The 15,344-nt window shown below is 42.2% G+C and overlaps 1 protein-coding gene across 2 annotated transcripts in view; it reads right to left on the bottom strand.

Moving 5' to 3' along the window:
• The window catches only part of chrna4b (cholinergic receptor, nicotinic, alpha 4b), a 35,837-nt gene extending 23,784 nt beyond the window's left edge, over window positions 1–12,053 (bottom strand). Inside the window, exons 1-2 of one of the 2 annotated variants that reach the window (XM_008413191.3) lie at window positions 9,420–12,053; window positions 4,195–4,346 (exon numbers count right to left, since the gene is read on the bottom strand). In XM_008413191.3, the coding sequence (XP_008411413.2) occupies window positions 4,195–4,346; window positions 9,420–9,471 (204 nt within the window). In that variant the 5' untranslated portion in view covers window positions 9,472–12,053. The remainder of the gene's footprint in view (window positions 1–4,194; window positions 4,347–9,419) is intronic. The other variant, XM_008413192.3, reaches the window with a different exon arrangement.
• Between the last annotated feature and the right edge of the window lie 3,291 nt (window positions 12,054–15,344).

Here is a 15,344-nt window from a genome sequence, read left to right as displayed (position 1 = left end):
ATGTAGGCTACTCAAGTAAAAATACAGTTATTTTTGATTTTTAAACATTTCTGTACTTAGTACCTTATTAAATTTTTATTTTAGTTGCTTTATGATGAGCAAAACAAAGTTCAGCTCATCACAAAGGAAATGAGTACATAATGGTCAAACTGTTTTTATTTAAATGAGCACATTTATAAATCATAAACAACACAAAATATTATGTGTACTTTTAATGGACATTAATCTCCAATGTCTTATGTCAGCTGCTGTTTGTTACTCCCATTTAATAGTTTTAAATAACTGACTCCAAACTACGCTTGATTTTCTGTTTTCAGTTTTAATCAATACAAATTATAATCACAAGTACCTAATAAAATTGACATTTACATTTGTTATTAAAATATTAAAGTTTACAATGTATGATAAACTTGTTGCCTTTCTCATACTTAGAGTTAAATTGATGCCTTAAATACAGCAAGATCTTTTCTTTTTGTCAGAAATTAACTTGAAATTGTGAGGATTTGAGTTTTTTGTGTGTTTTATGTAAAGACCCCTAATGATGCACAACAACCTTGGATCAAGCGTTCCCTCGGCCGGACGAGGGTCACCGGGGCTCCACTCTGGAGCCAGGCCTGGAGGTGGGGCACGATGGCGAGCGCCTGGTGGCCGGGCTTTTACCCACGGAGCCCGGTTGGGCTCAGCCCGAAGAGGAGACGTGGGTCCCCCTTCCAATGGGCTCACCACCTGTCGGAGGGGCCAAAGGGGTCGGGTGCAGTGTGTAACGGGCGGCAGCCGAGGGAGGGGACCCTGGCGGTCTGATCCTCGGCTGCAGAAGCTGGCTCTTGGGACGTGGAACGTCACCTCTCTGGTGGGGAAGGAACTGGAGCTAGTGTGCGAGGCTGAGAGTTTCCGGCTACAAATAGTTGGCCTCACCTCGACGCATGGCTCTGGTTCTGGAACCAATCTCCTTGAGAGGGACTGGACGTACTTCCACTCTGGAGTTGCCCACGGTGAGAGGCACCGGGCAGGAGGGGGCATACTTGTTGCTTGGCGCCTGTACGTTGGGGTTTACCCCTGTGAACGTGAGGGTAGCCTCCCTCCGCCTACGGGTGGGGGGACGGGTTCTGACTGTTGTCTGTGCTTTCGGGCCGAACAACAGTTCAGATTACCCACCATTTTTGGAGTCCTTAGAGGGGGTACTGGAGAGTGCCCCTCCTGGGGACTCCCTTGTTCTACTGGGGAACTTCAGCGCTCACGTGAGCAATGACAGTGAGCCTTAGAGGGGAAAAACGGCCCCCCCGATCTGAACTCGAGTGGTGTTCTGTTGTTGGACTTCTGTGCTCGTCACGGATTGTCCATCACGAACACCATGTTCAAGCATAAGGGCGTCCATATGTGCACTTGGCACCAGGACACCTAGGCCGGAGTTTGATGATCGATTTTGTCATCGTTTCATCGGATCTGCAGCCATATGTCTTGGACACTCGGGTGAAGAGAGGTGCGGAGCTGTCCACTGACCACTACCTGGTGGTGAGTTGGCTTCGGTGGTGGGGGAGGAAGGTGGTCAGACCTGGCAGGCCCAAACGTGTAGTGAGGGTCTGCTGGGAACGTCTGGCGGAGTCCCCTGTGAGACGGAGCTTCAACTCTCATCTCCGGGAGAACTTCTAACACGTTCCGGGGGAGGTGGGGGACACTGAGTCTGAGTGGACCATGTTCTGTGCCTCCATTGCCGAGGCGGCTTATCGGAGCTGCGGCCGCAAGGTTGTTGGTGCCTGTCGCGGCGGTAACCCTCGAACCCGTTGGTAGACACCTTCGATGAGGGATGCTGTCAAGCTGAAGAAGGAGTCCTATCGGGCCTTTTTGGCCTGTGGGACTCCAGAAGCAGCTGATGGGTACCGGCGGGCGAAGCGGCATGCGGATCGGGTGGTCGCTGAGGCAAAAACTCGGGCGTGGGAGGAGTTTGGAGAGACCACGGAGAAAGACTTCCGTACGGCTTCGAGGCGATTCTGGTCCACCATCCGGCGTCTCAGGAGAAGTAAGCAGTGCAGCACCAACACTGTTTATAGTGGGGATGGTGTGCTGCTGACCTCAACTCGGGACGTTGTGGGCCGGTGGGCGGAATACTTTGAAGACCTCCTCAATCCCACCAACATGCCTTCTGTTGAGGAAGCTGAGCATGGGGACTCTGGGCAGGGCTCTCCAATCTCTGGGGACGAGGTCGCCGAGGTGGTCAAAAAGCTCCTCGGTGGCAGGGCCCCGGGGGTGGATGAGATCCGCCCGGAGTTTCTTAAGGCTCTGGATGTTGCAGGGTTGTGTTGGCTCACGCGACTCTGCAATATCACATGGACATCGGGAGCAGTTCCCCTGGATTGGTAGACTGGGGTGGTGGTCCCCCTGTTTAAAAAGGGGGACAGAAGGGTGTGCTCCAATTACAGGGGGGTCACACTCTTAAGCCTCCCTGGTAAGGTCTATTCAGGGGTCCTGGAGAGGAGGGTCCGTCGGATAGTCGAACCTCGGATTCAGGAAGAGCAGTGTGGTTTTCGTCCTGGTCGTGGAACACTGGACCAGCTCCACACCCTCAGCAGGGTCCTGGAGGGTGCATGAGAGTTCGCCCAACCAGTTTACATGTGTTTTGTTGACTTGGAGAAGGCGTTCGACCTTGTCCCTCGGGAGGCCCTTTGGGGGGTTCTCCGGGAGTATGGGGTACCTGGCCCTTGTATACGGGCTGTCAGGTCCCTGTATGACCGGTGTCAGAGTCTGGTCCGCATTGCCGGCAGTAAGTCGGACTCGTTTCCGGTGAGAGTTCGACTCCGCCAAAGCTGCCCTTTGTCACTGATTCTGTTCATTACTTTCATGGACAGAATTTCCAGGTGCAGCCGAGGTGTTGAGGGGATCCGTTTTGGTGGCCTTAGGATCGCATCTCTGCTTTTTGCGGATGATGTGGCCTCGGGGAAGACCCAGGACACGCTGGAGAGACTATGTCTCTCGGCTGGCTTGGGAACGCCTTGGGATTCCCCCGGAGGAGCTGGAAGAAGTGGCTGGGGAGAGGGAAGTCTGGGCCTCCCTTCTGAAGCTGCTGCCCCCGCGACCCGACCCCGGATAAGAGGAAGAAAATGGATGGATGGATGGATGGATGGATGGTGTGTTTCTTTTCTAGGTTTTGTTTCCCTGAGTCTCTGTGGTGTCCTGTCTCTTCCCCCTTGATTGCTTCCCAGGTGTGTCTTGTTCCCTAATTACCCTCCCTCTGTATTTAAGTCCACCTGTGTCCTTTGTCTCTTGTCGGGTCCTCGTCTAATGTCGTCCATCATTGTTCGCTGTGCCAGTCTGTTCAGTCGTGGACCTTTTGCCTTCCGTTCTTCCCCGTGCTGCCTGTATGTTTGGATTGTGTTTTTGTGGATTTTTCATTAAAACCATAATTTTTCATCTCAACCTGGGTCGTCAGCGTTCTCTCACCACTATCACTTCCACTTCATGACAGAACTTAACTTGACAGGTTTTCATTATTCCTGTCTTTCCATCGATGCAACACCATAAAATGATATTACAAAACATTTTTTTGAAATGTAACAGAGTAACTTTACTCAAAACAAATTAAAGTTAAAGTAAAAGTTCTGGTTTTGTAAACAAAGGACAAATTAGACAAATTGCAATTACATTAATAAATGTAAATGTAACTTATTACTTTCCACCCTGTATGACAGAAAATATATTTTTTCCACATTGGGAAGTGCTTCTACTTTCTCCATTATCCATACAGGTAGCCTGTAGGACAGTAAAATATTGTTTTTATTTGTTTTGGTTCGCACAATGAGTCTCTGACTCTTTTCGTCATAGTACCGGCAAGAATTTAAAACTTTCTCTCCTGGTTTTTAGTAAAAGACCACAAGTCGTTTCTACTGCTAGCGCTAAACATATGTGTTTGATTTGTTTGAATTTACCCAGAATGCCCTGTTCTGTGGGTGAAAGCCCAGTTGTTTGGAAATTGTAGCTTTGAGGAGAAGCTTCATCCAAAGAGATTGAATGATTTCTCAAACATGCATGAAAGAATCAAAGAATCGCTCTAGGTTTGTTTTTGATGATGGAATAACATTCTAAAACAATGGAAAGCTCAGAAAAGTTGATTTTACATAAAACTGCCTCTTTAACTGTTGAAAATATGCAGTCAGGAAAAAGTCCAGAAAAACCGTAACACAACGGCTTGGTTTCACTCACCACATCAATTAGCTGAGCAATAGACAAGCCGAAGTGGACCAGCACCGTGTCTGAAGTGTTCTGCACAGGCCGAGAGAGCTTATTGTAATGCGCAAACAGATTCTGAAGAAGCCTCTCTTCAGCATGGGCACGAGGTCCAACCTGGGAGTACACTGAAGGAAAAGAAGAAGACATTAAAACTCAATAAAGAAAGCTTTGACTTTCTGCTATACATGTGCAAATTTCTTGCAATGAGTTTCTGTTTTCATATTCATGCTTGAAATAGACTGATCTCGCATTGATTCGAATGCATATTGCTTTTCCTTTACAACACATTCATCCTCTGTGAATTTAGCTGATGTGGCTCGGCTGAAGAACACAGACTGTAATGTGGAAGGAGGGTGACCTCTATTATAAAGGTGCCTGTGGTTACATGAGACAGTATCTGGGAGAGGAGACAAAGGGAGGCGGGACAGGAAAAGCAAAAAAGGGCTTATGAGTGTTTCAGTCAAAATGCCCCATCTCCCTCCCCTATTCCATTTTCATTGGAAGTTATTTGATTTTTGATTTTTTTTTTTTTTTGCTGGTCTCTCATATTTCATTATGTTTGCCCAAAATACATTTTTCAATGTCTCGTCTTTCCTTATTTGAACTTATTGTGCAAAAATGTCAATTGTACTGGAGCTCAGGGACATTTTTCTGTCTCTAACAGTTAGCTTAGTGACCTGAAGGAACAGGAAGGAAAACCTTCACACCCTTTAATTTTTCCCACATTTTGTTGTATAAAATATGTATCCCACATAAAGTATTGTTTTTCTCACACAGTTCTCTGTCATGACATTGCAAAAATAAACCTTTACAAAGATGTGTGATATTTTTACTAAGTTAAAATCTTGTCAATCCAGTGTTCTTAAACATTCAGGCATGACAGCTTTTCAAAATGTTTTTCTTTTTCTTTTTTGTTTACAATTTTACAGTTAATGTAAATGCAACTAGTGTTTCTCTGTTAACTGCTCTTAGGAGCGTGGGACTGAGAAGCAGTTTGTACCAGTGGTTCCACCAGGTGTTTTGCTAACTGCACTCAGATTTGTTTTTGATAACAATATAACAAAAAGTTGATTTTACATAATTACACCGCAGCTCCTGTTAAGAAAAATAGACTTTGATCCATTTTAAACAAAACAGGAAGTGGGGAAAAAAAACCAAACTTGAAACAGTTGGAGGGTGTGAATATTTTCAGGATGTATTTTAACGGGTGTGTTTGAACAACATGAATGAAGATGTTTGTATTAATTCGTGTTTCAGATTGGTGATACAGGTGTTGCCATCACTGTGCCTCGCTCACATCTGCTGCCCACTCAATCAAAACTGATGGACTGTCCTTTGGCTGGCTGAAGACTGGCTTCTGCCATTTTGAAAGGATTTGGATCAATATCTTATTAAACTGATATGTCTTTTTACCCATGCCCCTCCACCACAACCCAACCCTCCGATTGTTGTTTGAACCTGAGTCTGTTTGACAAGTCCAGACACCTGATAAATGTTTGTGCATGTTCTGATGGAAAACTGATGTTTATTTATTTTTTCTTATGCATGCCAGGTCAGAGACATGTGGGTTGATGTAATAAAGAAGTGACGTCCCACATGACTCCAAAGCTGCCTTGCAGCTAATGGGACTGAATGGGAGAGCTCCTGTCCTGACAGTGTGTGTGACTGATCAAGATTTGTTTGCTGTAACATTCTGTAAGTCTGTGCTCTCTGATCATCGTGGTACAAGCAGCAAAACAGGACACATTACTTCTAGGCTAGGCAAACGCATTTATATATATATTATTTAATAAAGTTTCAGCGATAGTGGTTGACTTTATTTAATTAAAAACCCAAACTGTAGAAAACACATTTTGTGTTCCTAAGGTTGTGCTTTCGTCAGAGATTATGAATCATATTGGGAGTTTAGCCTTCAGCGCTAAAATTCTTACTCACTTAATGAATAGCTGGACTGCAAAAAGATGACTTGGATTAGAAGAAGATTGGAAGAAGGGTTGAATTTTATTTTTCAGAAAGGCAAGTCCCTCTGCTGCCTTTTTGAGACATATAAATATTCTTTCTACAGTTAACTAAGGACAAAAATACATAAACATTAGTATTCACTGGGGTAACCCACAGATACATAAAAACCTTAAATACTTGAAAATGCCTCTAAAAACACTTTTAATTGTCTCTTTTATTAGTTCAAACACTGAATATACCTTAATAAATATTAGTACACAGTAGAAACCATCTTGGCACTAACACCAACAATCTTCTTTACTTCCATTCTTAGCTATACATCCAATCAGCACCAAGAAAGCAAATGCAGGTCCTGGATCGGTTGCTTTGCAAACGCCAGCCAACAGCATCAAGTCACGCTACGTTTAGGTGTTTCAGCTTCCCATGTTGCATTTTCTTTAGAATATATTGATATGAGCTACAAAAACATTCACAAAAATGTGGGTTTTTGGAGAATTATTGGGAGTCACATTCAGAAGAAAAATCTGCACATAGGGGAATCCATGAATACTGAATCGATTCATAGTCAGGGTACACTGTCAAGAAAAAATGAAATATAAGCAGTGTTTGTGGGCTGATTAACAGTAAGTCATAAAGAATCAGCAACTGAAGTGCTTTCTCTGTTGAGGCATTTCATTTTGAATATTGTCATCTACAGTGGCGGGAAGTAACAAAGTACAAGTACTTAAGTACAATTTTTGTGTATCTGTACTTTACTTAAGTAGATTTAATAATTGATACTTTCTACTTTTACTCCACTACATTTTACAGTAAGTATCTGTACTTTCTACTTCACTACATTTCTACAAAACTGTCTCGTTACTCGTTACATCCAAGTCGCGTTGTTCTTTTTTTCTGTTAAAATATGAAGTTCAGGGACTTAAGGTGGTGCTGTAAAATCCAAGCAATAACGTGACTTACATGTCTGTTGTCACCCATCGCCTCCACCTTTACTCACACGCGAAGCTCCGAGACATGTGCAGTGGTTTCCTCTGAGCGGGAGGCGATGTCTGTCTAATCTAATATAATAGCGCTGCATAAATCATAAGATATGGCGACATGCAAGGGCGTAGGAACGAGTCTGTCATTGGGGGGGATGCATATTGGAAACCTGACAGATCAGTAAATAGCTTGAGCAGAAATATCAAACGTTTGCGCCATCAACACGTCAGTAATGCGTTACTCTAATCTGACTCTTGTTTCAGTAACAAGTATTCTAACATGTTAATATTTACAATCCAATAATCAGATTAAAGTTATGCGTAGTATAATGACTGTCATTCCAGGATGAACACTCACTTTAGCATTTGCCTCACAACCAGCAAGATAAACACTCTGGTAGCACAGACAGGCTAACAGATTCTGATATATCTTATTGGTCAAAATGCATTGATATAAATTGACTGATAATTGAATTGGTTCTACCTCTTTCTAAAGCCAAAGTAGAAAACAGCTCATAAAATAGGACTCAACCATTTTAAACTCAATACAGCAGTATGACCAACAAAAATAAAGTCTAAAAAACAAGTTTTGTTCTTCTTGAACAACTCTCTACATCAGTGCAACAATTTGATCTACAAAATAAATAAAATAATACTTTCACATCTAACAGACACAATCCCTGAAATTATGATTCATAGAATCACATTTCTAAGTCTAAACTATGTTACAGAGTAAACACAACATGCTTTATCTATGGCAGTGTTCATTAAAATGGCATGATGTATTAAAATTAAATACAATCGGTTCACTTAATGATTTTAGTGATTAGGTAATGCATTCAACAAGTACTTTTACTTTTAATACTTAAGTATTTTTGAAAGCCAGTACTTTTTTACTTTTACTTGAGTACATTTGTCTGTGTATTTGTACTTTTACTTAAGTATATTTTTTTGAGTACTTTCTCTACCACTGGTCATCTAAACTAAATGAGTATATTTTGTCACTATTTAGAGTATGATACCAAGCTCTATCAGATAGTGATAAAATAACAGAGATGTAATACGATTCAATGCAATTTAAAACACAGTGATATGATTAAACACAATGCGATGTATGTTATGATCATTGAGTGATTTTATTTTGCTTTTCTATTTTTTGTATTTGTATTCACTTCTGGATTCATTTAAAAGGTCTTGCCTTATAGAGTTCATTTCTCTGCTCGTTATTGTCAGAAAGGTCTTGCTGTACTGGTTCTGCTCATTAAGTCCTGGGTTTTAGTTCATCCTCTGTTAGTGTTAGTGTATTTCTCTCTTGGTTTGTAGTTTCCTCTGCTATCGTATTGTATTATAGTAATTAGTATCAGGTCTCCTCTCCCAGCTGTTCCACATTCCTCTGATTAGCTCAGCTGGATCCAGGTAAAAGTCCAAAACTTCCTCATTATGTAAGCTAAAAAATATGACAATATAATTCTGATATAATTCTGATACAGTGTGATATAAAGCTATCTAATGTGGTTATTTGAAGCAATGCAGTACAATGCAGTATTTAATATGAGACAATATAAAATAAAATGTCTGTTATTACGTGATACTATGACATACAATCTGGTTCAGTGTGATACACTATGTGACAACGTGATACACAGTGATATGATACAATACTGCAAGATGTAACTCCCTGATACAATACGATATATGATTTGATACAATACATATAATGGTATATAATTTGACACAATAAAAGAATCTGATGCGATATAATACAAAAATAATGTAATGATGTACAATATGATCCAATACAGTGATTTACTATGATACAGAACAATATTATGGTAGGTAATGTGATGTAATCTGATGTGTTATGATATAATATAATGTGATATAATGCATAACTATGCATTGATATGATACAATTTGATACTCTGTAATGTGGCAATGAAATATGATGCAATGTAATATGATACGGTGTGGTGTGATTATTTTATGCAAGGAAACAGGATGTGATAACTGGAATGCAATAAAATACATTATGGCATATTTTGTACTATGTGATATAATTACAAAATAAAACAAAACCGAAAGCCATACTGTTATATGTTATTATTTGATGCAATACAAAGATTCATTGTTAAGCTCCTTTCTCTCTGCTTCTCTTTTTGTTTGTTTGTTTTTCTGTTCATTTAATATTTTTGGATAGTAATCTACATTACCAGAGGAAATCAGGGATGACACAGCTGAGGAAATGAAATACCTTACCTCTTGGAGTTGCAGCAATGAAAACCAAGCACAGGCAGGTGTGTATTTCCATTGTGGCTCCAGCAGTTTCCAGCCGTGTCCCTGAACTTTCCTCTTAACTTCTTTTGGATTTCAGACCCGGTGGTTGTTCATCCTGGAGGCTTAAACAGCTTAAAACTCTGTCAGCTCTCCTCAGAGCAGCTCAGAGACAGAGAGAAATCATAATCATGTCAGTGTGTGAGTGTCCAGTTATCCTCAGGGCTCCATCTGTCCATCGCTGCATCTGGTTGTTTTTTTATAGATGTATATATTTACAGCTGATTAAATGACCAGAGTCATGGAAAGAAGCATCTTTGAAGCTAATTCTGAAAAGTCTCTCCTCATTCGTCTGGAGTCCTTCATCCAAGTGTAGCTCATCCTTCTCTCCCCTTTCTACATCATTCCCTCCCTCACTTCTCATCTCTCCGCCTCCTCATCCCTCTCCCCCTGTCTCTCTCTCTCTTTCTCAGAGAAAAACACCTTCTCCATCCATTCCTTGCCTTCTCTTTCCCTTCTCTTTTTTTGCCTCTTCTTTGCTTTTTTTCTATCAAGAATAAACTTTTGTGACAGCCACTGGATGGTGTGAAGGTGAGGAAAACCAAACTGAGATTCCTAATGAGAATATACAGCATACATGAGCAGTGCAGTGTTTTCTGTATGTGAGGACTGTTACAGTATGAGTGCAGCTTGCTACCTGTCAAGGTCCAGTGTGGTAAAAAAAAAAAAAAAAGTGAAAGTGAGTCATAGCACATCTGTGCTCTTCAGGTTCTTCTCTATTCTGATTCCCAGAAGTAAATCTCCGCCTCCACCTTAACCTCAACCTGACCCTCACCTGCTGCCACTTTTACTACCATGCTGATCTTAATGGGGCAGTATTATGGAAAATCACCTTTTTGAGTTTACATCATATTATAATCTTATTCCCTCATCATAACAAAACAAAAACAATTATTTAATCTCCCATGGCAACCATTCAGCTGGTTGTTAAAGGGGCAGTATTATGTGTTTTCCAGGCACATAGTGCCATTTATAGCATAATCACGAAAATATATTACCTTCAGTTGTTCTAAAAATGAGGATCCAAGGAGCTGATGGTGGGACTCCCTGGTGAGGAGAGCTCTGTGAGGCAAAAGCTCTGAAGCTTGGAAATTGCAGCTCAGAGGAGGGGCTTTGTTCTTGAAGGCGGAGCTAGGTCCAACCAGGCGTTTTACACGACTGAATGGTTGCCATGGAGATTAAAGGATTTCTCAAACATCCATGAAAGAATTAAAGCAACACTCTGATGAGGGAATAACATTATAATACGATCTAAAGCTTAAAAAGTTAATTTTACATAATATTGTCCTTTTAAAGGGTTAACAGAGGAAACATGTGATGAAAGAGCAGAAGCTTCTTAAAGTGGCACAGGCCAAATTTCAAGGCATTAAATAAGTCGAATTTCTTTTTAAGTCATATTTGATATATGCAGCATTTTTATAACAACCGAAGGTAACATAGTTACATGACTGAATGTCACTGTGTGTCCCTTTAAAAAACTGATTTCTCTTTCTTTTTGCACGTCAGCAGAGTTCGGCACCAAGGCAGGCCATCTCTTTCCTTTAGTACGTGTTTCCTTTTATTGCACTTTTTCTTTCTAATGTTCCCTCAGCTATAGGAGCAGGACATGTTTTGATGTTGCAAAGGAAACAGGAAACCTTGACTCCTCAGTCATGAAGACATCTTTTTGAGCGATTGCATTTTCCAACTACATGATTGAGAGAAACAAAGGAGTTCTGGGAGGAGAGTTTTCTTGCTGTCGTAGGTGTTTTTTTGTCAGACCCACTTCCTTTCAATGCGCTGCATGCCCACAGAGTGAAGTGCACTCCACAGCGCAGTGCACACATTGATTACTTAATTAAAGTCTTCTTTTCTCTGGCAATAACTAACTCTGACCAAACAAAATAAAGGCTTTTTTTGTGCAGATATGTTTGCTCCATCAGAGATGATTGCTGTTAATTCGGCTGGGAGACTTGCAGGAATTTGTAAGTGGGACAGCAGAGGGGCTAGAGGAAATCTCACTCTAGCTGTAAGGGCAGGGTGCACAAATAGGCCAACCAGCCTGTTGGTTGACACGTTAGTTTATCTTCCACCCAAATGTCGGCACACACACACAAACGCTCAGATGAGAAGAACCATCTGTGCTGCGATGCTAAAAACGAGGATGCCACCGACAGCAGGTCACTTTGTTCAGCAGCTGCTTAATAATCCTACCTGAACTGATATTGGAAAAACCTTTACTGATCCCACAATGATATATGTTTGACCTCTGCCACAACTGCTACACACTGGCTGACCTCTAGTGAAAACCATGCTAAAAAACGAGTAACAACAACAATACTATTAGTCGCAATAGTAACATACCATAAAAACTATATAAAAAATACAGAGCAGTTATAAGAAATAGGAATATTGCCCAGGTGAAAAAAAGTATACTTTAGTATACAAAATTTTAACATACTTTAGTATACTTTTATCGATGTACTTAAACTGTACTATTTTGGAACAACTAATTTTGTGCTTAGTATACTTTAGTAGTATTTAAATAGTATTAAATTACAACTAATAGTATATTTTAGTAAACTCAGGGGTGAAAGTAGGGGGGTACAGTCGGGTACCGCTACCCCTAAAAGATTTAGCGGGGGTACGCAGTACCTGCAAGAGAGGGGAGTGGCTGTCAGCTGTAATACATGAATGGTTCACTCTGCAGTCGTGAGTTCACTCACTAATCAGCCGTGATTGATTAGTTTTCCAGGAACAATCTAAAACACGACTTAATCAGTTAAGGAATAGCTTTTTTTCCCATTTCATATTGTTTCTGAACTGCTCATCCTTTACTAGAGCAGGGCTGCAACACGTCGATCGCGGAAGGTTTTGAGTCGATCTCGGCATTAGGTGACAAACTGAACGCAGCCAGGATGCTGAGAGCAGCACATCCTCCTCTGAGTCCTTATCAAAACGTTCAGAACTTTATTAAAGAACAACAAAAAAAAACATAACGTGCTCAAATTAATGACCGAACAACAATAATAATTTCAGTGATTATTGTTTCAACAAGGTGTTGCGCAATTCTGTGTGTTTCGGTTCCATTATTAAAATAACTAGCAGAGGAGGAGTTTAAAATGAACTAATCAACCACCGCTGTGTTCATGCAAGGTTTATTAATGATCACAAAATAAATATCAAGCCTGCAAACCTAATATTGTAACGGACTGGTTGCTGTGTTTTTAACATAATCTCGGGTCGGCTTGTGGAGCGCAGGAAGTTGCCATGGCAACGGCTGTGCTTAAATGACAGAGATGGAGAGTAAAAAGGTGCGAGTGGTTTAGAGTTGATCACCTGTTCAGGGTGTTTTACCTTTTTTTACTTTTGCATTGGAGCATCACAGCCGCTGTAGTTTCTGAACGGTCAATAAACGACAAACTTGGACTAATTAATAAGTTCCAGGCCTGTGCAGAGACCACTAAAGGGGCAGGTGCTCAAAAAAAAGGGCACATCTAACCGCATTCTAGGACAGAATATTAACAAAGCCACTCAGCTTTCAGAGTTTAATAAATAATGATAAATTACAAAATTGTGAGATATACAATCAAAGCTAACAAACATCTCCATATAGAGCATAACACTATGTCTATGTAAGATATTTTATTAGTAATTTCTTTCTGCATTTTGTTATGGGAAAGTTTTGCAATATTCAAACTGGCAATTTAGCAAGATATGTAAATCGGAGCTGGTGGTCTAGCTCTGATTTACATATTTTGTCTTTACAGAATTACACTATTAAAAATATAAACAACAGCACAAAGCAACCTTTTAGTGACTGTAATCTATAAAAAGATCTGCCTGTTTGCTGCAGTGGAGATGAAGATGGTTCATTCAGGAAAGCAGAGCTGCATCAAACTTTAACGTGGAACTGCAGAAAAAAAAAATTGAATTGTTAATGCATGTAACCATGAGAAAAGCCTACTGAGTTTTGCTTAAAAAAACTTGTAAACATTTAAATCACATTCGTCTCATGAAGTGCATGTTTTTTGCAAAACAAACTTATTTTGCATGTCAGAAATCTTTTCTTAATATTCTAAGTTTTTATTTGACTCAAAGTTTTGCTTGTGATTCTCACATGACTTAGGGCGGTGATGGCGTCATTCCAGATTTTATGGGCTTTGCGGATGTGGTACTGGACCGAGGTGACCGAGGTACTAGCTTCGTCGGAGGGTAGGAGTGGCGGCTGATAACCCAGGACTATTTCGAAGGGCGAGAGACCAGTGGCGGCGGAAATTTGGCTGTTGTGTGCATACTCTACCCACTGCAGGTGTTGGGCCCAGTCATCAGGGTTGGTAGAGGTGAGGCACCGCAAGGTGGCTTCCAACTCCTGATTCATCCGTTCAGTTTGGCCGTTAGTTTGAGGGTGGTAGCCGGAGCTGAGGGCCACTTTGGCCCCCAGAGCGGAGCAGAACTGGCGCCAGACCTGAGAAATAAACTGGGGTCCACGGTCGGACAAAATTTCTCGGGGTATACCGTGGAGTCTGAAAACGTGCTTTATGAGGAGCATGGCCGTCTGGGCTACAGTGGGGAATTTTTTGAGAGGGATGAGGTGGCAGGCCTTAGAAAAACGGTCAATGATTGTAAAGATGGTGGTCATACCTCTAGACGTGGGAAGTCCGGTGACAAAATCGACGGCGATATGGGACCACGGGCGCTTGGGTATGGGTAATGGTTGTAGTAGTCCTGCTGGGGGTCGATTAGAGGCTTTGTTCCGTGCGCAGATGGCACAGGCGGAAACATACTCCTAGACGTCCTTATGGATAGATTCCCACCAGAACCTGCAGTTGATTAGGCCTATAGTGCGACTGATGCCAGGGTGGGCCGAGAACGTGGATGCGTGGACCCACTGGAGAAAACGGGAATGAACAGCAGGAGGTACATAAATTTTACATGGCGGGCAGGCTTCTGGTGGGGGAGCGGCTCGTTGTGCTTGACGTATGAGGTCCTCGATCTCCCAGGTGACCACTCCTACCGTACAGCTAGGAGGAAGGATGGGGGCCGGGACCTCGTCAGCGTCGTAGGGGGAGTAAATCCTGGATAGGGCGTCGGGTTTAATATTCTTGGACCCTGAACGGTAGGAAATGGAGAAGTTAAAGCGAGAGAAAAACAGGGACCAGCGTGACTGGCGTGGATTGGACCTCTTGGCAGCCTGGAGGTACGCCAAGTTCTTATGGTCGGTCCAAACCACTACTGGGTGCTCAGCTCCCTCCAACCAGTGACGGCATTCTTCCAGGGCTAACTTTATGGCTAGTAGCTCCCTGTCACCCATGTGGTAATTTCTTTCCGCAGAAGAGAGTCTGCGGGAGAAAAAGGCACAAGGATGCAGTTTATGATCGGTCTTCATGGTTTGAGAGAGTACTGCTCCGACCCCGGTATCAGAGGCATCTACCTCTACCACAAACTGTTTACTGGGGTCAGGCTGGATGAGGATAGGGGCCCTGGCAAACCAGTTCTTAAGCTCTGTGAAGGCTGCCTCAGCTTGCGGGGTCCAACTAAACACCTTCTTAGTGGAGGTGAGAGCTGTCAGGGGGGAGGCAGTTTGGCTGTAATTACGAATTAACCTTCTGTAAAAGTTAGCGAATCCAAGGAAGTGTTGTAGCTGCTTACGAGTTTCGGGTTGGGGCCAGTCCAGGACTGCCTTAATCTTGTCCTCGGCAGCCCTCACCTGACCGCTCTCAAGGACGTAATCGAGGAAGATTACCGATGGGCGGTGGAACTCGCACTTCTCCGCTTTTACATAGAGCCTGTTCTCCAGTAGTCATTGCAGGACCTGGCGAACATGTTCTTGGTGCTCAACGAGGGACTTAGAGTAGATCAATATGTCGT

Source organism: Poecilia reticulata, chromosome 7 (assembly GCF_904066995.2).
Source record: "Poecilia reticulata chromosome 7, P_reticulata-male-v2, whole genome shotgun sequence".
In the NCBI taxonomy this organism is placed as follows: Eukaryota; Metazoa; Chordata; class Actinopteri; order Cyprinodontiformes; family Poeciliidae; genus Poecilia; species Poecilia reticulata.
Note: the sequence above shows the minus strand (reverse complement) of the source record. Positions and strands in the feature narration are given on the sequence as shown.